The sequence below is a fragment of the Nerophis lumbriciformis genome, linkage group LG18, assembly GCF_033978685.3.
Source record: "Nerophis lumbriciformis linkage group LG18, RoL_Nlum_v2.1, whole genome shotgun sequence".
Taxonomy (NCBI): domain Eukaryota; kingdom Metazoa; phylum Chordata; class Actinopteri; order Syngnathiformes; family Syngnathidae; genus Nerophis; species Nerophis lumbriciformis.
The window spans coordinates 29,857,501-29,883,246 of NC_084565.2; the positions used below are offsets into that span (position 1 = coordinate 29,857,501).

A 25,746-nucleotide genomic window follows, 5' to 3' on the forward strand; every position below is an offset into this window, starting at 1 on the left:
GAAGCAGACAAGTGGGGAAAAAGTGATTGCAGAGGTTTGAGTCAGCAGTGGAATGGTCCAAACATGCGGAGAAGACAGAAAAGACGCCACATGCTTGGTGTTGAACTTGATGTCATGCCAAGTACGTGAAAAGAGGAGGTGGACTTACAAAAGCACAAGAACAAGGTGTCCACGCACATGGAGTAGACGTTAAAAAAGCCATGTGCAACCAAGAAGGCGCCAATGATCACCGTCTGGAAGAAAGCAGCAAGCCACAATCAAAAGATTCATTTTTTTGTGTTTTTTCACCCCCAAATAACGCCTGATATTTGTTTACTTTAAGTGTTTTATGCGCACAAAAAGCTAAACAAAAATACTGGTAATTATACATTATTTTTTTTACAATTGAATTACATTTTTATCTGTTATGCGTACAATATACAATATAGTTAAAAATAGTTGTGTTTTTGCTCTTGACTGACAGTGCTATTTAACCTTTTTTGTTACATTTCTAATAACTTATTTTTGTGTTTTCTTGAATTCCTTAACTCTCTTTTGTGAATGTAAGTTCATGTATTTTTTAACATTTTAATTACATTTATATTTGCTGTGTACACTGCATATTTCTTAACAATTTTTCACTTTTTTTAAACACTTAAATATTGCATTATTTTAGTGTGGCTTGTTTGCTGTTGACTGAGTGTTAATAATTAATTTTTTTTTTGTGTTTTTGCCTTTTTTGTAATTTTTTCTTTTTGTGCTGATTTGTGTTTTCTGCAAACAACCCACCAAAGTGTCGTGAATGTGACAGTGTTTGTGTATTGTTTGGTCACAGTTTTATTATTTGTTAACATTTTTATTCTGTTTTTTTTTTTTAATTTGAACTGAATTTGTATGTAGTGTGTATACTGTATATATATTTTTAAAAAATGTTGGCTTTTTTAAAAACTTATATTCTATTATTTTAGTATGTATACACATTCTTGCTGTGGTGCTATTTAACCTTTTTTCTTACATTTTAAAACATTTGTATTCACTTATGTGTTTTCTTGCAAAGAACCCACCAGACTGCTGTGAATGTGACAGTGTTCCATGTATTTGGTCGCCAGTTTGAATTTTTTTTTACATTTTAATTACATTTACATTTGCTGTGTACACTGTATATTTCTTTAAAAAAAATGGTGACTTTTTTTAAACACTTAAAATATTGCATTATTTTAGTGTGGTTTGTTTGCTGTTGACTGAGTGTTATTTAACATTTTTGGTTGAATTTTTTTATTCACTTATTTTTGTGTTTTCTTGCAAAGAACCTGCCAGATTGCTTTGAATGTGAGACAGTGTTCATGTATTTTGTCAGTTTTATTTTTTTTAACATTTTAATTACATTTATATTTGCTGTGTACACTGTATATTTCTTTAAACAATTTTTAACTTGTAGTTTGTTTGCTGTTGACTGAGTGTTATTTAATGAATAATGTTTTTGTGTTTTTGCCTTTTTTTGTACATTTTTCAAAATATTTTTGTATTATCTTTTTGTGCTTATTTGTGTTTTTCTGCAAACAACCCACCAAAGTGCCGTGAATGTGACAGTGTTTGTGTATTGTTTGGGCACAGTATGATTATTTTTTTTTTACATTTTAATTACATTTATATTTGCTGTGTACACTGTATATTTCTTTAAAAATGTTTTCTCTTTTTTTAAACACTTAAATATTGCATTATTTTAGTGTGGTTTGCTTGCTGTCGACTGAGTGTTATTTAAAAATTGTTGTTAAATTTTTTATTCACTTATTTTCGTGTATTCTTGCAAAGAAACCACCAAAATGCTAAGACTAAGACAGTATGCCAGTTTTAATATTCGTTACATTGTTATTCTTTTTTGTTTACATTTGAATTACATATCATACATTTACACGGAATATTTGTTATGTTTTCATATTCAAGTTTTTTTAAACATGTATTTTTTTGTGTGTTTTTGCTCTTGACTGACAATCTAAACCTTGTTTGTAAATGCAAAATATTTTTGTATTATCTTTTTGTGCTTATTTGTGTTTTTCTGCAAACAACCTACCAAAGTGCCGTGAATGTAACAGTGTTTGTGTATTGTTTGGTCACAGTTTTAATATTTGTTAACATTTTTACACATTATTTTTAACATTTGAACTACATGTGTATTTGCTGTGTACACTGTATATTTATTTTTAAAAATGTTGGCTTTTTTTAAATACTTATATTGTATTATGTTAGTACTTATATACACAAATACTGTAAATTGTTTGACAACAAGTGTTAAAATGAGGTACTTTTATTTAACTTTTTTGTTACATCCCTAAATATTTATATTCAGTTTTTGTTTCTTTTTTTGTGTGTTTTACTGCAGAATCAACGAAAAATGCTGAAAATCATTTAAAATTTTGAGTGACAGTGGTCATGTTTTTCTTTTGGTCGCAGTTTTAATATTCATATTACATTTTAATCATTTTGTGGTTTGCTGCAAGCAAAAAATAAATGGGAATCTTTTGACACTTGAATGACTGTGGTGATTGAAATTGTTCTATTTTCCAAAAATATTTCTACTTTATTTTTACTTCAGTGTTTGCATGCAAAAACCCCACCAACATTTTGTGAATTGGTTAAAACTTGAGTGTTATCATTTAAATATTTATAAACACTATTTTTATATGTATTTTTAGTTTAATTTTTTATTACTAAAAACCACAAAAAGAATATAAATAAAAACAAACCCCTCTATTAAAAATATATACTACCATTTCATTACTTACCACCATAGGGATCCAGAAGTAATTTAGTTTCGGACCATCTTCAACGGCTGCTAATTTATGAGTGAAGAAATAAAATGCAAGAATACCTGGAGCACATTCAATTAAAACAGGTTAGAAGTCTTCTTAAATCAAATCCCAGACATATATAAAAGGTCATTTGATAACAATGTGTGTAAATTGGCTGTTTTTTCTGCTGAAGTGGACTCACCTACACTTCCTGCAATGAGCAGTTTTCCCAGAAACAACAGGAATTCGGTCACCTTGTCGAGGACGGCCACCCTAAAAGCACAAAAACAAACTTCTGATGCATGGAAACAACTCGCTGACTATCACTGCTGCTGGAGGAATAGGAAATATCACATTTGGAAGTTTTTTCAAACGAAATAAACAACAAACATGGCTGCCGGAAGTGATTCTCAATACCACTATCACTTAATTAAATATTGTATATTATTATTTAATTCATTATTTAAGTAGTGTTTTATTTTCCAGGAAATGTATTGTCTTTTTAAAATACAAATGAGGTTTTTTAAAGCACAAGGCAGACATTGAAAATGCACTTTTTTGCAATGTCCTCTGTGGTGGACATTGCTATATATGTACTAACTACTATTACTACTTTTTCATACAAAATGACAAAGGTTGTTGATGCAACAAGTGATGCATCTTCGTTTAGCCTAAACTTTTTTTTGATGGTATTTAATTTTAAAATATATATTTTTTTAGTTAGTCATTGCTTTGTGTCAACATGCTATTGGCACAAATGCACTGTGGCCTTGTGAGATTTGCTAATTATGTGCCTAACATTTACTCCTTGTAGAAAAGTGAAAAAGCGGCCTGAGATGGTCCTCAAAACACATTTTAAGCAGTTCGATCAATATGTGTGTGATCAGGTAAAAGTTGTAATTTTTTTATTACTCAATGCAAGTCAAATTTTTACAAGGAAAACTGAACATTTTGGCTATTTTATGAAAATAGTTGTAATTTTACTCGACAAAAGTCACGATTTTATAAGAAAACTTTGTGCCAATGTTATAATAATAATCGGAATTTTACTTGACAAAATTTAGACAAAAGTCATAATTTTACTCAAAACATTTCAGTATTTTACAATAATAACAAGAAAATAGGCAATATTCTGATAAGTCAGAATTGTATATGACAAATGTCACCATTTTGCATTAAAAAGTAATACTTTTACGAGAAAATATTGCAATATTACAGAAACAATATGATAAATTGTTTCCAATTTTATAAGAAAAAAGTCAACACATTGTGAGAGACTGCTTTTAGTTTATTTTTTTTTTCCATTTTTTGTTTGTAATTGTTTTTTAATCTCTCGCTCTCTCCCTCTCTCTCTCTCATATATATATGTATATATATATATCCATCCATCCATCCATTTTCTACCGCTTATTCCCTTTGGGGTCGCGGGGGGCGCTGGAGCCTATCTCAGCTACAATCGGGCGGAAGGCGGGGTACAGTCGCCACCTCATCGCAGGGCCAACACAGATAGACGGACAACATTCACACTCACATCCACACACTAGGGCCAATTTAGTGTTGCCAATCAACTTATCCCCAGGTGCATGTCTTTGGAAGTGGGAGGAAGCCGGAGTACCCGGAGGGAACCCACGCAGTCACGGGGAGGACATGCAAACTCCACACAGAAAGATCCCGAGCCCGGGATTGAACCCAAGACTACTCAGGACCTTCGTATTGTGAGGCAGATGCACTAACCCCTCTTCCACCGTGAAGCCCATATATACAGGTAAAAGCCAGTAAATTAGAATATTTTGAAAAACTTGATTTATTTCAGTAATTGCATTCAAAAGGTGTAACTTGTACATTATATTTATTCATTGCACACAGACGGATGCATTCAAATGTTTATTTCATTTAATTTTGATGATTTGAAGTGGCAACAAATGAAAATCCAAAATTCCGTGTGTCACAAAATTAGAATATTACTTATGGCTAGTACAAAAAAGGGATTTTTAGAAATGTTGGCCAACTGAAAAGTATGAAAATGAAAAATATGAGCATGTACAATACTCAATACTTGGTTGGAGCTCCTTTTGCCTCAATTACTGCGTTAATGCGGCGTGGCATGGAGTCGATGAGTTTCTGGCACTGCTCAGGTGTTAGAGCCCAGGTTGCTCTGATAGTGGCCTTCAACTCTTCTGCGTTTTTGGGTCTGGCATTCTGCATCTTCCTTTTCACAATACCCCACAGATTTTCTATGGGGCTAAGGTCAGGGGAGTTGGCGGGCCAATTTAGAACAGAAATACCATGGTCCGTAAACCAGGCACGGGTAGATTTTGCGCTGTGTGCAGGCGCCAAGTCCTGTTGGAACTTGAAATCTCCATCTCCATAGAGCAGGTCAGCAGCAGGAAGCATGAAGTGCTCTAAAACTTGCTGGTAGACGGCTGCGTTGACCCTGGATCTCAGGAAACAGAGTGGACCGACACCAGCAGATGACATGGCACCCCAAACCATCACTGATGGTGGAAACTTTACACTAGACTTCAGGCAACGTGGATCCTGTGCCTCTCCTGTCTTCCTCCAGACTCTGGGACCTCGATTTCCAAAGGAAATGCAAAATTTGCATGGTTGGGTGATGGTTTGGGGTGCCATGTCATCTGCTGGTGTCGGTCCACTCTGTTTCCTGAGATCCAGGGTCAGCGCAAAATCTACCCGTGCCTGGTTTACGGACCATGGTATTTCTGTTCTAAATTGGCCCGCCAACTCCCCTGACCTTAGCCCCATAGAAAATCTGTGGGGTATTGTGAAAAGGAAGATGCAGAATGCCAGACCCAAAAACGCAGAAGAGTTGAAGGCCACTATCAGAGCAACCTGGGCTCTCATAACACCTGAGCAGTGCCAGAAACTCATCGACTCCATGCCACGCCGCATTAACGCAGTAATTGAGGCAAAAGGAGCTCCAACCAAGTATTGAGTATTGTACATGCTCATATTTTTCATTTTCATACTTTTCAGTTGGCCAACATTTCTAAAAATCCCTTTTTTGTATTAGCCTTAAGTAATATTCTAATTTTGTGACACACGGAATTTTGGATTTTCATTTGTTGCCACTTCAAATCATCAAAATTAAATGAAATAAACATTTGAATGCATCAGTCTGTGTGCAATGAATAAATATAATGTACAAGTTACACCTTTTGAATGCAATTACTGAAATAAATCAAGTTTTTCAAAATATTCTAATTTACTGGCTTTTACCTGTGTGTGTGTGTGTGTGTATATATATATATATATATATATTTTTTTTTTATTTTTTTTTATTGTTTGTTTTTTAAATACATTTTGATCAAAGGGGGCACATTTCGATTTCTTACACACACTTGTTATTACATATGTTGGACAGAGGGGAGCACTTCAATTTTTTACAGACACTTGTTATTTCATATGTTGACCAGAGGGGGATCACTTTTAAAACAGACAGTCAATTTGAAAAATCCCTCCTTTTTGGGACCACCCTAATTTTGATAGATTTCACCACCAGGGGTGCAAATGAGACATTCTCTATCAGATGCAATGGTTTTCAGTATTGGGACCATGATTTATGTCATGTTCACCGGTCCTCATATGGAAGCTACTTTTCCTTGTTGATGTCTCAAGAAGGGTAGAAATACAAGAACAGACACAAGCAGGGTAGAAATACAAGAACAGACACAAGCTGTTATGTATGTTGTCTTCTCCCTGCCTTCTCTATTGGTTTTTTCAGTTTCTTCCACAGTCTTTTGTCCCCAACGAGGCACACCTGCTGCTAATCATCTCCGGGTAGTATTTAAGCGCGTCTCCACCAGCTGGTCCCCGCCGGTTATTCTTCCTGAACTCTACTCTGACATGTGTTACCTTGACTCGGCTTCCCTGGTATGTTGCCTTCACATATTTCTGTTATATTGACCTTGTTGTGTTTTTGTTTTTCTAGCCACCTTGTTTTAGAGGACTAGTTTTTTGCCACGCTGTGTGCGTTCCTGACCTTGGTTCCGCCAACCTCTGAAAGAGACTACCTTTGTTAGATTTTCCATGGTGTGCACTTTTTGCCCCATCATCCTTATTTACCATTTTGGACTTATTAAATATTTTCATTTGTTATCGCTTCCCTTGCCTCCATTCTCCGCATCCCGGGGTCCACCCTTGAACTCTACCCTAACACAAGCGCTAGTAAGGCCTTTTCTTACCTAATAATATTCCTCATCAAGAGGAAGAAAGCATTCTTGGAGGACGTGCAGAAGTTCTTTCCATATATTGCTATCTGTAGAAAAAGGCATATGTGAACAAGCTTGGATGCTAATGGAAAATAATGCTACTTAATACTACTCGTACCATTACTAAAACATCAAAACACTCACCATGATGTATGCATTCTTGTTGATGAACTTGATGAAACGTTCTAGGCACCAGAAGCAGCATTTGAGGCAGCATAGCACGTAGCGAGCATATGCATTTTGGGACCCTGCGATAAACAAAACAACCCAGTCAACGGAATAGTGCCTTTTTCAGCTCGCCTTTATACTTTTGTTGGGTTAACAAGGTCAACTGTGGTGCGTTTGCTCCGCTAATGTCGTTAATATGGCCAAAAAAAAGTACATTATAGAAGCTTTTCATGAACTGTAAATATAAAAATAACCGACGTATTTGACACAACAGACAACATTTTGAGTTGGAATATTTGAATTATGTCACATGATATTTCAAGTCCTTATGCACGTGTTCTTTACTGCACAGGCCATGATGAAAACACCAGTGTGAACACTTGGGAGCGAACTGCCACAATAAGACAGTCCGTTACCCCATACTCTCCGAGCACTCCCCACAGGACTTCCCGGGGTACACGGTCGAATGCCTTCTCCAAGTCCACAAAACACATGTAGACTGGTTGGGCAAACTCCCATGCACTCCCTGTGGGAGGCCTTTTGCAATGGGCCATTGCGTAAGAATTAGGGCAATATTGCCTTTTGCATTCTGGAAGAAGACCGGTGTACACCCTGGACAAGTCGCCACCTAATCGCAGGGCCAAATCAGACAGACAAACATTCTAAAATGTATATACAAACATTTTAAAACGGTTACAAAGGCTCCAAATTTGACTGCTGACGTATGTGGTAACATTTTTGGTTGTATTGTTTTGGCAAAACTATTACTATTATTATATACTTGCTCAATTACTGTTAATAGCTGGTTACTCTCTGTTGTAACATGGTTATATCTACACTTCAAGAGGTTCTATCTACACTTCAAGATTTAACAGGCACTTATTTTATACTTTATTTTTGGGCGATACTACAAATTTGGGTATAGATCCAAAAAGTTACAGGGGCAGTATTGGTCACACCAATACTGATACAAAAATATATTTTAAAGATCATTCAATGATTACATTTTTATTACAATGAAAATCAGACAAAAACATAGGATGACTGTGTAACAATATCACATGTTTAAAATTATTTATATTATTGGCTTTGATTTAAATTCTTTAGTTTTTGCCCTTAAAGCTGTCACACCGCGGTGAGGGATGTTGTCTTGGTTTTTTCTGTCTTGTGATTTGCATGTTTTAGTTTGAAAAGTAACTCTCCTCTTGTTTCAGGTCACTTGCCCTTCCTTTTGTGTCATCAGTCTGACGTCATCCCGGTTCCCTGATTGTTTCCACCTGTTCCCTATTACCCTCATGTGTCTTATAAGCCCACTCCTCCCTTTGTTCTGTGCCAGATTGTCTCGTTTATTCGTGCTCTCTAGCCTCCGTGTCCGTGTCCGTGTCCGTGTCCGTGTCCGTGTCCGTGTCCGTGTCCGTGTCCGTGTCCGTGTCCGTGTCCGTGTCCGTGTCCGTGTCCGTGTCCGTGTCCGTGTCCGTGTCCGTGTCCGTGTCCGTGTCCTTGCCTCGTCTCGTCCTTATGTTCTTTGATCCTGAATCCCTTCGTTGTGCTATTTTGAGTTTTCCTAAGTGGTGATTTATCAGTTATTTTTCATTCTTTCCTCAAATTTTTGAGTGACAATTTTTGTTAAACTTTATTAGATTAGATAGTGTAGAATTTTTCATAGCTGTTTTCTTCCTCCTGTTGGAGCGTTTTTTGTTAATACATTTTATAGCATATACGGCGCCAATTATAGTTTGTCTTTGCTTTTGTGTTTTCCTCCGTTCTGAGTGATTTTCGGTTGTTCCTATTTTTTGGAACCTTTTTCGCCGATTAGTTTTTTGGTTAAAATAGATATTGTATTCCTTGACTTTGGAGGTGGAAGCTGTCAAAATAAAAGCCTGTCTAAGTCCCCTACTCTGCATCTGAGTTCTATCCTTTTTACCAAGCCTGACAAAAGCCATACTGTATCCAGGGACTTATTTAATTGGTTTGTAAACAATAAACAAAAACATCAATAACTAGATGAAGTAATTCCTGAAGGAATTGCGTGTGAATGCTCCAATGCTGAAGTTGAACTGAAATACTGACATAATGTAGTATGAATGTAAGAATAGTTTGAATGTTGGAATGGTTTGAATGTTGAAGAGTTTGAATTCCCAGAAAAAACGGAATTTGGTTTGGTACTTGGGAAAGTTTTAGTTTGAATGTCGAGGGTGAGTGGAATGTGTTGATGTTGGAATGGTTTGAATAGGTTGAAAAATGTGGGAATTGTGGTTCTTGGAAAAAATGTCCAATTCATTTAAATTGGAACTTCCTGAAAATTTTGGGAAAAACAGGATTTTTTTGAAAATGGTAAAGGTTCGAATGAGTTGAAATGGTTGTTGGAATTTTTTTAAATCGTTCGAGAAATGTGGAAGTAGTAACATTTTTAATTGAAGAATGGTATTCTGGAATTTCGGGAAAACCGGGAATTTTTCCAGTTCAAAAAACAGCTTAGTTTTTTGTCCTGATTAAGAGGAATGTTTTGACAGTAGAACGGTTAGGTTGAAAAATGTGGGAGGATTAGTCGACACAAAAAAGGATTTGAAAAAAAAAAAGGATTTCTGGGAATTCCTGGAATTGTTTGGAACTTGGAAAAATGATAGTTTGATTGTCCAGGATGAGTGGAATATGTTGAATCGGTTGAAAAATGTGGAACTGGTGGAAGTTTGAAAAATGGCAAATTCATTTTGAATGGGAAAAACTTCCGGGAATTCTGGGAATTTTTGGAATTTGCCAAGGGAAACCTGCGATTCCCGAATAGGCTGAACAGTTTGAAGTTGGAACGGTTTGAATTGGGTGAAAAATGTGGAAGGTAGAGCGCGCCAAAATCTGGAGAAGAAGAAGAATAAATAGATGAATTTCGGTGTAGAAAACCATATGTGTAAATGCTTTGGCGCATTCACACAATAATGACAGAAAAAAAAAGACCTGTAAGTGTAGTATCGGCCATATACTGAAAGTATAACTGGTATCTATTATTTGTGTCTCTACCTTAGCGGTTAGCATACCTTATCCTATGCTGTGTAGTGTAGCATGTTTAGCTATCCCTCATCCTCCAGTAATAACAATACTTAATACTACTAAAAAACGTACCTTATTTGTCGCCATGGAGGCAAGGATTGGGACATTAGATGCTAGCAAAAATTCTACATTGCATTTAGGAAGTGTCGTTTGCTTATCACTGTCAATTTGCGGAGACACAGCTAAAATGTGTCATTAACATATATTATCACAATGCAACAGTATTAGAAGCACTACCTGCCAGATTCATATCATCTGGGGACAGGCGGCCATGTGTTATAGCCATGTCGCTTTTTGATCCTTTGATGTCTGCTCTATCCTATCATTTCAGTTAGAAACTCCACAATTTTCTATTGGCTGTCAATGTCACCTGATATAGGTCGAAAGTCAGAGCAGCCATCTTGTTTTTCCATTTTGCGTGAGACAATGTGCTCTACAAACATTTCCCTCTGAAGCTTTGCATCATCGTTGTTGAGCCCTGAAGAAGCTTTGTTTGTAAGTGTATCCAATATATTACGTTTGTGCAAGTTCACTGACGGTATACTTGTTACTAGTGATGGGTTGATGAGGCGTCATGAAGCGTTTTGACACATTGCAAAACTGTATTGATACTGTGTCGATACTGTGTCACTAAATACTGACATCTGCTGGACATTAAAAATCCATACAGGCAACCTATGGACCGACTCAACTGACACTGATTTTATGACCTAGTACAGTGGTTCTCAAATGGGGGTACGCGTACCCCTGGGGGTACTTGAAGGTATGCCAAGGGGTACGTGAGATTTTTAAAAAATATTCTAAAAATAGTAACAATTCAAAAATCCTTTATAAATATATTTATTGAATAATACTTCAACAAAATATGAATGGACGTTCATAAACTCAGTGAAGCACAAGCTCAGGTTTGTCACTAAAATGTCTGTCAAAAAGAACTGTGAAAAGAAATGCAACAATGCAATATTCAGTGTTGACAGCTAGATTTTTTGTGGACATGTTCCATAAATATTGATGTTAAAGGTTTTTTTTTTTTTGTGAAGAAATGTTTAGAAGTTCATGAATCCAGATGGATCTCTAATACAATCCCCAAAGAGGGCACTTTAAGTTGATGATTACTTCTATGTGTAGAAATCTTTATAATTGAATCACTTGTTTATTTTTCAACAAGTTTTTAGTTATTTGTATATCTTTTTTTCCAAATAGTTCAAGAAAGACCACTACAAATGAGCAATATTTTGCACTGTTATACAATTTAATAAATCAGAAACTGATGACATAGTGCTGTATTTTACTTCTTTATCTTTTTTTTTTTCAACCAAAAATGCTTTGCTCTGATTAGGGGGTACTTGAATTAAAAAAAAAAATCACAGGGGATACATTGCTGAAAAAAGGTTGAGAACCACTGACCTAGTAAATCAAATAATATAAACCAAGTCATTGTATTTCATTTAGGATTATTTCATAACTTCATATTTTTTGTCTTTTTTAGATACAGTCAATAAATAATGTGAACATGTATCATAACATGGAAATCTAAGAGAACGTGTTGTGAATGAGGATGCTTGTGGACTTGGAATTTTTTTTTTTTTTTTTTTTTTACACATTTTTATTTTTTTTAAAAACAGTTTTTCCAACGTATTCAATTTTAGACGCTTTCTCTTCTTAGTTATTATTTCTCCGGCTGTAGAAAAGATCCGCTCACAGGGCACAGAGGAGGCGTCAGTGCGACACAGTTCGCGTATCGGTCACGTGACCAAAACAGCTCATGATCGGTCACGTGACTTTTTAAAAGCGGTACACGCACCGACACAGGGTTTCGCTCTATGAGCTCGACGCATGCGCTGATGCATCGGTGTTGCCGGACCCATCACTGACGGTATACTTGTTACAATATATAAGCTAATGCTAAAGATTAACATTGCAGTCTGTATGCAACATAACTGCTAATTTTCCTGTGTATTTTGATTTAATGTGAACATTGATATAAGAACAAGTCTTTGTATGTCGTGCAGTTTCGCAATATAAAGAGTTTTCTGGGGTGTACTTTGTGACAAAGACCAACAGTAAACTTATAAATTACTTTCATCATAGGACCAGTCTTTAGCTATCTGTCACTTTGTACACAGGGGAAAGAATACCAAGCCTTGGATTGTGCAGACACTAAGAGGGAACAAGAGCTGGGTTTATACCATTGTGAGACAGGTTCATTTTTACCCCCAAGTCTCAAAAGATTGCAATAAGTAAATTGGATCATGTTGCTTCTCAGGTAGAGCTCAAAAAGAGGCAAGCATCCAGCCAGAGGAGACAGAGATGAGACCAGAGGTGTCAAACTCAAATACAGAGTGGGCCAAAATTTAAAACTGAACAAAGCCGGGCCAAGGTTGAACAAATTAACCTTTTAATAGGGACCCAAACAAGTTTTGCATTGAATATTGAACAAGCAAGGCTTATACAACTTTATAGTGACATGCAAAATCGAGTTTCTAATAATAATAATAATTAAAAAATATCAATGGCATATCAAATACAATTGAAATAAAAATGGAATGCCTCTTTTCTATTTGCAGCCTTCTGAGGTAAATATCAACATTAACTTTTTCCACAGGCTAATAAATTTGAAAATAAAATAACAATGAAAAAAAACAACCATTCAGGACTATACTGCTCAGTTTGCAACACACTGATCTAATCTGATGTGCCCAAGCCAGATACCTGGCATCTTTTCTTGGATGCTAGTTCATTAATGTCGGGGCTCAGGCTTTGAGCTGAGGCAACCTTCATTATCGAACAAAGGTGTTCATCAGTCATTATATCTCGTCCACCCGGACCACAGTCTTGGGGGCGTGCCTTCTCTACGAGCTATCGTCACGTCTGCTTTTCATCGATTCTAACATCGTGCAGACCCAGTCACAAGATATGTGCGGCTTCTGTACGCACTCACACGCGAATGCAACGCGTGCTTCATCAACAGCGATACAGGTTACACTGAGGGTGCGTGTATAAAAAAACTTTATATACGCCACACTGTGAATCCACACGTAACACAAAATAAACACAACAGAACAAATACCCAGAATCCTTTGCAGCACTAACTCTTCCGGGACGCTACAAAATACACCCCCGCTACCACCAAACCTCCCCCACACACACATACACCTTGTAGCGTCCCGGAAGAGGGGTGTGTAGTGTAGCATGTATAGCTTATTCCTCGTTCTCCAGTAATAACGATAATGTCACACCGCGATGAGGGATGTCTTGTCTTGGTTTCTTGTCTTGTGAATTGCATGTTTTAGTTTGAAAAGTAACTCCTCTCGTTTCAGGTCACTTGCCCTTTCTTTTGTGTCATCAGTCTGACGACCCTTGGTTGTTTCCACCTGTTCCCCATTACCCTCATGTGTCTTTCTTATAAGCCCACGCCTCCCTTTGTTCTGTGCCAGGTTGTCTCGTTTATTTGTGCCTCTCTAGCCTCCGTGCCTCTCTAGCATCCTGTCCATGCCTTATGCCTTGCCTCGTCTCGTGTTTGAATACTTTGATCCTGAATTCCCTCGTTGATATTTTGAGTTGTCTTTTTCTCCTCCTCAGCAGAGTAATTTTGTGTTATTTAGTTTTGCAGATAGCCATTGTTTCTTCCTCCTGTTGGAGCGTTTTTTGTTTATAATAAATTTCATAGAATATATAGGGCGCCATGTATAGTTTATTGTTTTTGTGTTTTCCTCCTTTCGGAGTGATTTTCGGTTGTTCCTTTTTTTAGAACCTTTCTCGCCGACTAGTTTAGTTATAGCCTATATTGAATTACCCTGACTCTGAAAGGAAGCTTTAAAAATAAAAGCCTGCCGAATTAATCCCTACTCTGCATCTGAGTCCTATCTTTTGACCAAGCCTGACAGATACTTAAAAATACTATTAAAAACCTAGTTTATTTGTCGACGCGGAGGCAAGGATTGCTCATTTAGGAGTGGCTTTGCACTTTATAGTCTGTCAATTTGCAGGGACACAGCTAAAATGTGTCATTAACATGAATTATTACGATATAACAATAGTTGAAGCTCTATCATCGGCCAAACTCATCATTTATTTCACATATCGTCTATATCGCGCGAAATTGAAAATTAATTGAAACACACCAAAGTGCCCACCAAGCACCTTTTTTACATTTTTGGTCTGGCTCAAAAGTAGTGAACCTCTATTGTGACCAGAGCCTAAAATAAGTTCCATCTTACGTTTCAGTTTGTGGTCCAGGTACTCGAGGACAATGCGGATCATTTGTACCACAGAGAGGATGAAAGCACCAAAGGCCAGCGAGCCTGTGTGATAACTGCAACACAGAGGAAATTTGCAGAGGCACATTTCCATGAACATTTTATAGTTATATATTAGGTCCCACTTTCATCAACTCACCGTATAGCTCTGCTGAAAGACGAGAAGAGCGGGCAGGCGGGGATGTCTTCCGGCTTCTTCAGGGCCCAGTAATAGGATGCAAAGGCGCCGGCCAGCGTGCACTGGCCCAGCGCGATGGTAAAGTTGACCAACCACAGGAAGGCGAACAGATTACACAGGTGGAAGAGAAAGATGTAGCGTTCGTCGCCGTAGAAGGCGAACGAACACTGTGAGCCGGGACACTCGGTGGGGATTTTGGTTGTGCTGAACGTCTTGAAGGGCGGGAATGAGGAAAGTGTCAGTGTCATCGAGGACTTTGGCAACAGAGAATGAATGGGAGTCTAACCTGTGGAATGCATATGACGTTGTTATGAATGCACTTGTCATCTGTAGACGTCACCTTGTACACAGGGATACCGGAGGATGCTAGCATACTGGAGGCAAACACATTAAGGTGCATACACCAAGAATAAACCCCAGAGAATGTACAACTGTGTTTGGCTTTTTTGTGAAGGGTAGAACCAATAAATGATGTTTTATCTACAGCATTGGAGATGAGAGTCACTTGACTATTGGAATTTCAGGACTGTAAGCTGCTACTGTTTTTCCCCACACCTTGAACCCTGCATTTATAAAATGCTTGCTATTAGGGATGTCACCATCTTGAACTCTAACTTATAATAATTCACCCCTCTACAATATCCTACCCTACTACCCTACTGTGCAATATTACCCTTCGAGTGCAATACATTCGACACTGATTGTTATACTCTTGTCTTGTTCTGTATATTGTACAGTACCGTATTTTTCGGACTATAAGTCGCAAGTTTTTTTCATAGTTTGGCCGCGACTTATACTCAGGCGACTTATGTGTGAAATTATTAACACATTACCGTAAAATATTAAATATTATTTAGCTCATTCACGTAAGAGACTAGACGTATAAGATTTCATGGGATTTAGCGATTAGGAGTGACAGATTGTTTGGTAAATGTATAGCATGTTCTATATGTTATAGTTATTTGAATGACTCTTACCATAATATGTTACGTTAACATACCAGGCACGTTCTCAGTTGGTTATTTATGCCTCATATAACGTACACTTATTCAGCCTGTTGTTCACTATTCTTTATTTATTTTAAATTGCCTTTCAAATGTCTATTCTTGGTGTTGGGTTTTATCAAATAAATTTCCCCAAAAAATGCGATTTATACTCCAGTGCGACTTATATATGTTTTTTTCCTTCTTTATTTTGCATTTTCGGCTGGTGCGACTTATACTACGGAGCGACTTATACTCCGAAAAATACGGTATTTTGTATATTGTACAGGATTGCTTATTATTTTTATTGGATAGTAGTCTATTTATTTCAATTCTTAGTATTATCTTTATTACTTCTTGTGTAATTTATTTTTATCCCATATTTGTTCCCACTACCGCACTTTGAGTCGTTAATCTCGTTATATGCAAATATGACAATAAAGTCCATTCTATTCTATGTTTCAAACAAAGTTTTTGGTCTCCGATCCCGACCCGATTAAAAGTTCCATTCCGATACTTTGACAATAGATTTATAAAACTGAAAATGTTTTATAGCATGTAACTAAAGTGACCACAACAAATCATTTTTAAAAGTGTATCTTATCAAATTTACAATTTGCTAGTGCACCGTAACAGAAATAAGGCAAAAATTACTATCGACTCTCATTTTTGCACTTAAAGCCTTACTGTATCCTGAGACGTACTCTGAGTTTGTAAACCGTAACAAATAACCCCCAAAAATATATTTTCTAATAAAAATAAGAAAAAGATAAGTATCAACCAACATGTAATTACTTTAGTACCGTTTATACACTGATACAATACTGGGTATTGATAGTATCGACATCTGGATTGATAACGTCTACCTATTAAGACTCAATAGATCGCAACGTGGGTTTTTTGCTCTGCTACTTATAAAACCCCGACCCAGAATCAGGTCGTCTGCAGGTTATTTAGCGCTGGTCAGTGGACCCCTGCATTTGTGCGTTAGACTCTTGTACAACTCTAGTGAGGCATGGACACAACGTCACTTTGCAGAACCCACTCAAAAAACGCCAAAACCAAACATCCATGGCCTGAGTGTGTCCAAGTGCCAACTCTGCCCAATGAGGCCAACTGGGCACGATGGTCAAACATAGACACATAGTGGTTAGCTTCTTGTGTTGTCGTACTCCGTGTGTGTGTGTGTGTGTGTAGACTACTTGGACATTTATTTTTCTCCAGTGATAATGATATTTGGAAGAAACTGTATTTCCCGCCATGGTGGTGAGGATTGGTATCATAGAAGCGGCTTATAGACGACGTGGCTTACTCTCAAATTCGACCCTCTGTTCTGGAATTCATGCACACATCTCCTGCATGTGTGTAACAATGCAATTGTGTCTCGCTGAGTGTGCATCACTTTTGAAGGAGAGTACAATCTTTAGCCATGTAAATACTCGGGACATAGCTGCTGTAAAGATCGGCAAAGCCCAGCAGCTCTTAGTCGATCAGTTAAAAAAAGGCAAAATATTCAGATCCCAATCATGGGATGGGACTGCTCTGCTTGCTATGTTAATTTATGGAGCTTCACACGCCATCAATAAATTTAGCCTCACCACACCAGGCCAATAAATTTGTCAAACGGTATTTAACAAAGCAAATACTGTAATTTCCTGCTATGGAGTGCACCTGTTTTTAACCTGCACCTTCCTAATTTTTGGAAAGATATTTTGTACATATATTGGGCACACACATCGGTTAGCCACAGGTGTACATCTTGAAAGATGAAATATTTACACAGGTGCTTGTGTTCATTAACAAATTAAACGCTTGTAACACACCTACAGCCTACCAGAGAGCGCTGTCTTTGTCCGTCTATATATCTAATATATATTCTGTTCAAATGTACAAACCTTTACTAAAATATGGACTTTTGTCAAGGCTAGAGCCCATGCAGCCCCTGTGCCACCTCAGGGCAGCACAGTGGTACAGGGTTTAGTACGTGTGCCTCACAATACGAAGGTCCTGGGTTCGATCCTGGGCTCGGGATATTTCTGTGTGGAGTTTGCATGTTCTCCCCGTACCCTCCGGCTACTCCGGCTTCATCCCACCTCCAAGGACATGCACCTGGGGATAGGTTGATTGGCAACACTAAATTGGCCCTAGTGTGTGAATGTGAGTGTGAATGTTGTCTATCTGTGTTGGACCTGCGATGAGGTGGCGACTTGTCCAGGGTGTACCCTGCCTTCCGCCTAAATGCAGCTGAGATAGGCTCCAGTACCCCCTGTGACCCCAAAAGGGACAAGCAGTAGAAAATGGATGGATAGTGCCCATTCATATATACATTGTTATTAATTGAGAAATTTGCATCACTGCACAAACCTTTTGATTTGCGAACCCTGTTCAAGAACAAATTAAGTTCATAAATCGAGGTTCCACTGTACTTGTTAATAAATGACCATGTGGTCAAAGACAGATACGGTTTCCTTACCACTTTCTCGTGCACTCCAAATTATTAGTTAAAAAATTAACTTGCCAGTCTTCAATTATCGCCTGTTTTCAAAAAAACGGCCCTTCCTCTTTGCAGTTTAGGTAAATGCATATACGGTTAATTACATATGTATACAAGTACTAATACCAAAAGGATACATTGCTGTGACTGCAAAATAAGCGATGCAAACAAAAATCAGGAAGAAGGTGAAGATGGGGTAGAGGAGAGCCGTCATGACGTATCCTACGGCCCTGAAAAAAACAATAACACAAGAGATACAACATCAAATGCCATGTTCAGCATGTATGAAAACGACTACCAACCTGCTTCCCTCCTTCAGCAGCTCGATAGCGATTTGGAGCCGCTGCCTCAGGAAAATCAGCACAATCAAAATGATGCCCTCGATCACGGCCAGCAAGATCACTTTAGCACAAGAGGACACATTTGAGATCAAATTTGTTTGCATACGAGTTGGACAACAAGCAGTACAGTTGCTACATACTGAAGATGAGCCACGTCTGGCTGAGCTGAAGGTAAACGTTGAAGTCTGTTTGCAGGCCAATGTCGGAGATGGTGATGCTTGCGTCCGGCGTCTTGCTAAGCCTGCTGTACTCCCAGTAGCAGTGGCCAATTCCTGACGTAAAAGGAACAACACATTACTCACTACTGAAAAGTGGGCACTATGCCAAGTGATCTGATGTGGTTAAATACAGTCCCTCACAAAAGTGATTTTGTTTCACCAATTCTGTTACATCTTCCCAAGGCGCAATACAGGCAAACCTCCATTGACTTAATTGGTTCCTGAACAGGGTTCGTAAACAAAAATTTTAAAATATTGAAGCCAATTTCTCCAAAAGAAACAATTTAAAAAGGTTTGTACTACGGATGTGCTGATCGATCGGCCACCTACCAGTATCGGACAATTTTCATAAAAAGTACCTGATTGCCATTGCTGATGAATGCCTTTTAATAACGATCACAGATGTCATATATACTATATTTACTTTTAGTCTCCCGGTTGACCAACTCGCACCTAATTGTGTATCTCCATACATAGCCTGGAGACACTACCCTAAGTTAATATTAGTCACCTCCATTACAGTAAATTAACTGCATTTTTTAGTATCTTAAGTATCATAATCAGGTATTAGGACGATGCTTAACATGCTACAAACCGGGAGCAAGCAGAAGGCGGCATGCTAGCTCAGCTAGCTAGCAGCTAAGCTGGCTTGAAACAACAGAATAAATAGTACTTCGTAAAGTTAAAAAGCAGAAAGTAAACAGCTATTAAGAGGAAATTAACGAGAATATTAATACGAGTTAGAAAGAAGATAATACAACAACTGGTAACTGTTGTGTCAGCATCGTCGCAGCCAGAAGTACACAAACGACACGATCGATACATACTGAATATTGGTGCTGTCGACTAAGAGCAATATGGTGTGTATATGGTCTATAACAGTGTTTTTCAACCTTTTTTGAGCGAAGGCACATTTTTTGCGGTGAAAAAATCAGGAGGCACACCACCAGCAGAAATAATTTCAAAACGAAACTCAGTTGATAGTAAAAAGTTGTTGTTGCAATTGTTGGATATGACTTTAAAGCTAAAAAGTTGTTGTTGCAAATGTTGGATATAACTTTAAAGCATAACCAATCAATATAGCTCTTGTCTCAAAATAGGTGTACTGTCACCACCTGTCACATTACGGCGTGACCTATTTTGAGTTTTTTGCTGTTTTCCTGTGTGTAGTGTTTTAGTTCTTGTCTTGCGCTCCTAATTTGGTGGCTTTTTCTCTTTTTTTTTGTATTTTCCTGTAGCAGTTTACTGTCTTCCTTTGAGCGATATCTCCCGGATCTACTTTGTTTTAGCAATCAAGAATATTTCAGTTGTTTTTATCCTTCTTTGTGGGGACATTGTTGATTGTCATGTAATGTTAGGATGTACATTGTGGACGCCGTCTTTGCTCAACAGTAAGTCTTTGCTGTCGTCCAGCATTCTGTTTTTGTTTACTTTGTAGCCAGTTCAGTTTTAGTTTCGTTCTGCATAGCCTTCCCTAACCTTTAATGCCTTTTCTTAGGGGCACTCACCTTTTGTTTATTTTTGGTTTAAGCATTAGATACCTCCCACTGTTCCCGACATCTACAGAGCAATTAGCTACCGGCTGCCACCTACTGATATGGAAGCGAGCTCTAGACAGCACCAACACTCAACAACAACACATCATTTGCAGACTAGAATTACTGGTTTGCAAAAAATATTTTTAACCTAAATAGGTGAAATTAGATAATCTCCCACGGCACACCAGAATGTATGGTTGAAAAACACTGGTCTATGCTACCGTAAATTCCGGACTATAAGGCGATACTGTTTTCCTACGCTTTAAACCCTGCGGCTTATAAAACGATACAGCTAATTTATGGATTTTTTTCCCGCTAATTGCCATCATGTTTTGTGTTCAATAGTTTTCATTAAACCCTCCCATGCATAGGACTGCAAAGGTGTGTTATTGTTTGTGCCATGGCATCAACTTTTGGACGAGTTCGCTCACTGCATGTGCTGCGAGTTGAAATTGTACTTCCTGTTTTGCCTTGAACTGAATTTAAAACAGTCCCTACTGTTTCTGCTTAAAGGATTCTTCATTCATCACATCAACCAACTTTTGTAAGTTTCACAATTTAACTAAAACAATTCATACTTACTAAACCGTCCAATGTGTAATGTCTGTAGGAGTGTTTTCATGCATATTAGTACGCGATATCATAATGTAATTAAGCTAGCGTAATTAGCACTAGCTAAAAACATGTCTACGAGTGTTAGTATTATTGACTTACGATGGCATTGTTTTTGTAAATACTTTGTTTTATAAATTCAAACTCACCATAATGTGGAGTTATTGAGTCTGTTTAGCTGATTAAAAAGCTGGCTTTCGCAGCTGTGTAAGATCCTCCGTTTTACTGCCGTGTTACAAACACCGTTTGGAATCAATTAAGGTATGTAAATTAACATTTACAAAATATGTCTGTGTGAATAACTCATTTCACAATGTATATATCCGTTGTCGTTTATAAATAACTACTTCGCGGAAATTAATTGATTGCAATCTTGTCCAATTAACGGCGATAAACGATAAACGGATTACTGTACTGCCATATAAGATGTATACTGACTCTAGTATATCTATGTTTAATATTTGTATTTGAGAAGATAAACTGTCATTAACATGCTTGCTGAAATCTCACGCATAGGAGATGTTTGCTCACCATAGCCGATCGCGACGATGGCGCCAACGATGATGATCCATACACACACGCCGGCGATGAAGCGCAGCAGCAGGATGAAGAACAGGCTGACCAACATGCTTATGACCAGAGATCTGCATACAAGCATTGGTCCCAACCTTAGGTACACCACCAAATACTGTACATCATGCTGTTTCTATTAATTTGGCAAAACATTAGAAACACCCATTAATATGACAACATGTGTTTGCTCACCACTTGATTCTTCTTGGTACTTGATACATGCTCAATGATATAGAAACACGACACAATGTTCAACAGTAGCAACATTTTACGTAAACTCACATGAGGATCCAATACCAGGAATTTGCATAATCCTCAAAGATCCTCAGGCCATAATCTTGGGCATTCATCAGATTGGATATACCACTGTCATGGGAGAGGAGGGGGGAGAAAAACAACACATTTAGCTGAACTGCACCAATTTTGTCAAGAGTGGTCAAAAATTCAACCAGAAGCTTGTGAATGGCTACCAAAAGTGCTTTATTACAGTGAAACTTGCCAAGGGGCATGTAACCAAATATTAACATTGCTGTATGTATACTTTTGACCCAGCAGATTTGGTCACATTTTCAGTAGATATAAATTCATAAAAGAACCAAACTTCATGAATGTTTTTGTGACCAACAGGAATGTGCTCCAATCACTATCACAAAAAAATTAGTTGTAGAAATTATTGGAAACTCAAGACAGCCATGACATAATGTTCTTTACAAGTGTATGTAAATTTTTGACCACAACTGTATGTATATACATTTGTACACCTCAATTCAGGTGTTGTGGCATGTGTCCTAATATGTTTGTCTACACTGTGTATGACAAGGCTATTTAAAGGTAAAAATTGAGGACAAGCTGTTGTCCCTGAAAGTCATCCAGCAAAAAAACACATGACCAAGCACTCTCATATGCCTACAGGTCACTGATGAAAGCAATTGTGATCTCTGTTGTGATCATCAGTGCTGATTGTGTCCACTAGAGGTCACTGCAGCACTCTACAGGGGCTGGCACTTATAGTAAAGTACCATTTAGTGTAAGGAAGTGGACATAAGAGTTCTCTTTGGTATGGCAGCCATTGGCAGGTCATGAGGAGGTTAGGTTCCACAAAGCGACTGAAAAAAGAACTAGAAACTGTTTTGGAGACTGTTGCACTACGAGCTGCATAGCGCTGAGCAGTTTCAAAGTCAGTGTCAAACGTAAGCATGCTTACTGTTTGCAATGCATGATTTTCATTTTTTTAATGTTCAAAGTTCCGAAGTTTAGCCGAAAAAAATGCAAAAGACTTGGAATGTGTACGATGGAATAGGTTTCTTTGGCAATAGGTGACATGGCCACGCTGGGAGTCCTACTCTGTCCACAGTTCCCTTGGGGCAGGAGCAGCTGCCTTGGTGACAGTATGAGAGCATCTTATGTATTAAGCAGCTCATTATCAGGAGTGTGACGAGATTGACACAAGATTATTTTTTGGGCCGTGCATGAGGGATTGGAACTGGATATTGAGTGCTTTTATTTATTTTTGTTTTTGGGCTGTGCATGAGGTGGAACTGGACATTGAGTGCTTTTATTTATTTTTGGCCAATCCGAAACACCGAAAATGAGGAAACCCTCGGCCGAAATCAGAAATAAAGGCAGAAATCAATATGCCAATTATTATTACCATTGCATTTATGGCTATGACTGTGTGCTAAATCCCCTAAAATTAAAGCATTCCAATTGCAAACATTAATATTTATCCTTAGCTAAGAATAAAACAATCATAAAAGTTATTTGATTACTTGTCAGTGCTTCTCATCAGTGGTTTGGAAAATGGCAAGTGCTGACCCAAATTGCATATTTTTTTAATGTAACTCAAATAGCTTATATCTAATTAAATAAATTAAAGTGAAGTTTGAACTGTGGGTAGTGTAAAATAATGTGTGTCAACACAAAAATCAAATTTAATTATCATTTTAGGAACAAAACGTTTTCATCCACATATTAAAAAATGTTTTTGTTTTACTACATGTTATATCAAAAGAGCTGAATCAAAGCAAATACAAACAAAAAGCAACAAAAAATATTTAGACATGAAATGTCATTTTTCTTCTGATTAACTTTAAAGTTTATTCTTCCAGTCTAGACCAATAGTTCAGTCACATAAACATTATGTGCCTGTGAGTTCTCATTAAGGGCAGAATTTCCCCACAGCAGCACAGTGAGACTGTCTGTTGCAAAGTGCATTTGAATGAAGTTGCTGCTTCTTCAAATTGTTGTCTTTCAACTTAGCTATATTTATTATCATCTCTTTCTTCTAGGCTCCACTTATAACGATGTGAGGGGGTATAAGCAGAACGATGAGTGGACACGTCTCACACACAAGCTCCACGGTCCATAATGCGTATTGTGCCGTTCAGTCCGGACCAAATGGTAAGTACCGTTGCTTCCCTACTGCTTACAACATTGCAACCTCTAATTTTATTTAGCTGATAAGTCTTTTGGCAACTTTAGGCCATTTTCCTGCCGAAAAATCTAATTGGTGGAAATTTGGTGAATCACTAATTTTGTTCAAATAAGGAGCTACAAACAGAGTTTGCCTCGACAGCCTAATGTTAAAACGAGATACGCCTTCCAATTTCAGATTATTTTTTATTCCTTTTTAATCATTACAGGGACTCAATTTTAGACTAAAAACTAAAGCATTGCCTGTACAGTTAAATGTTTTATTGCAGTTTGATCCTGATCCTGGAACAGACAATTGTTTTCTTTTGCTTAATAAGATAAATAAAATAAGATGTCTTGTGTTCAACCTTAATGGTTTCATTCTTATACTTCAGCCAAACTGGGTGTTCAGCCTCTTCAGTTAAAATGATTGTGGTGTACAGTAGACGTTACTTACTTGACAGCGGTTTTCAAATTGGTGACACTTTGGTCGCCGCTTCCGTCATTAAATGTAGTCTTGTTGGCTACAGTTAATTTTCCATTTAAACTGTTAAAATCCGGGAAGCACCGCTGCATAACTGAAAAAATATAGATTGGAGAAAAAAAAAAGGGTTTTAAGCATCTTGGTAAAGAAATGGATGCTGTGACAGTCTTACATGGTCTGCTTGGCACAATCATGGATGGGCAGTCATCATGTTTTAGGATTTCTAGAGATGTCTAATGGGAAGCAAAGACAACACAATTAGACTTTAACACTGAAATTTTCATTATCATTACCCTAAAAATAAACAAACTTCATATATGGTGGTACCTCAATTTACGAGTAAAATTGTAAAAACGAGGCAGCACTGGACATGTGACTATACGACCAACATACTTGAGTGGATGTGCGAAGGCTGATCAATGATTCAGCTGCACCTGACTTGAGTTCTAAAGACGCTCCCACACAATATCTCACTCTGGATCTCACACCACCACCACCGACGGCACAACCATGCCCATGCACTGGCACTCAGCAGCTGCCAGCTGACAGAAAAAGGACTGAGTGATGCATCAGTGACGTATAAGTTCCTGATTAATATGACTGAGGCCCCGTTTACACCAAATCATATTGTTTTGCCCTCAAGTGACACAGCCAGTCTAAACCCGTCAAAGTGCTTCAAATCTGATCTTTTGGCATCAGATTCAGGCCGAATCAGGAGGTAGTCCTGAATCCGAAAGGAATCGAATCTTTTCAAACCAAATGCAACCTGAATGCGACCTCTATGGGACTTTTTTTTGTCAGCTTTGGGCGGGCTACAAAAATCCCATTTTACTTGCAGTGTAAACAGTCAGCTGGAAAAAATCAGATTTAAAAAAAAAAAAATAATAAAATCTGATTTGGACCACTTGTGTAAACATAGTCTAGGTATACCCATTTTCCTTTAAAATATTCATATATATATATGACTTGTTAACTTTTAAAGACAATAATACATCTCAGTTTTCCATAGAGATATTTAGTAGAAGTGTGCTACTGAGAAGTTTTTATTATTTTGGTTATTGTATTTTTCTTGAAGCATAGACCAGGAGTGGCAACCATAAATCATGAAGCATTTGATAAAATGTAAATAAAGCTTTTTATTATATTCTAACCTAATCCTTGGTTATGGCAGACTATGTAATACGGAAAATTGTAAATTGTTCTTTGAGTGCAACAAGAAGAACACGTGTTTAATGCCTTTTATTTTATTATGAAACATATGTTTATTGTATTGTAAGATTTTCTGTTAAAATAAAGCCAATATTGACATTTTTTGTCGTTCCTTTTATTTTGAAAAGTATTGATATACATTTTGGTACCGGTACCAAATTATTGGTATCGAGTTGTTAGAAAAGTTTAATCTTTCACGCGCATTAGCTTTGGGTGTTGTTAGGTAATAATAGCG

At 37.4% G+C, this 25,746-nt stretch overlaps 2 protein-coding genes across 5 annotated transcripts in view; one reads left to right on the forward strand and one right to left on the reverse strand.

Annotated features, from left to right (window-relative positions):
* Nucleotides 1-25,746, reverse strand: part of slc44a5b (solute carrier family 44 member 5b) — a 75,247-nt gene that overhangs the window by 890 nt on the left and 48,611 nt on the right. For all 4 annotated transcript variants that reach the window (XM_061977988.1, XM_061977991.1, XM_061977989.2 and 1 more), the window contains 15 exons: nt 24,475-24,535; nt 24,276-24,396; nt 21,689-21,772; nt 21,365-21,477; nt 18,606-18,737; nt 18,427-18,526; nt 18,262-18,354; nt 14,934-15,021; nt 14,609-14,859; nt 14,431-14,525; nt 7,142-7,245; nt 6,971-7,044; nt 2,971-3,041; nt 2,763-2,848; nt 149-233 (listed from right to left, as the gene is read on the reverse strand). In XM_061977988.1, coding sequence (XP_061833972.1) covers nt 149-233; nt 2,763-2,848; nt 2,971-3,041; nt 6,971-7,044; nt 7,142-7,245; nt 14,431-14,525; nt 14,609-14,859; nt 14,934-15,021; nt 18,262-18,354; nt 18,427-18,526; nt 18,606-18,737; nt 21,365-21,477; nt 21,689-21,772; nt 24,276-24,396; nt 24,475-24,535 — 1,558 coding nt within the window. The remainder of the gene's footprint in view (nt 1-148; nt 234-2,762; nt 2,849-2,970; nt 3,042-6,970; nt 7,045-7,141; nt 7,246-14,430; nt 14,526-14,608; nt 14,860-14,933; nt 15,022-18,261; nt 18,355-18,426; nt 18,527-18,605; nt 18,738-21,364; nt 21,478-21,688; nt 21,773-24,275; nt 24,397-24,474; nt 24,536-25,746) is intronic.
* Nucleotides 23,692-25,746, forward strand: part of ptgfr (prostaglandin F receptor (FP)) — a 103,839-nt gene continuing 101,784 nt past the window's right edge. Inside the window, exon 1 of the mRNA XM_061977993.1 lies at nt 23,692-23,806. The gene's annotated coding sequence lies outside the window, so the exon portion shown is untranslated. The remainder of the gene's footprint in view (nt 23,807-25,746) is intronic.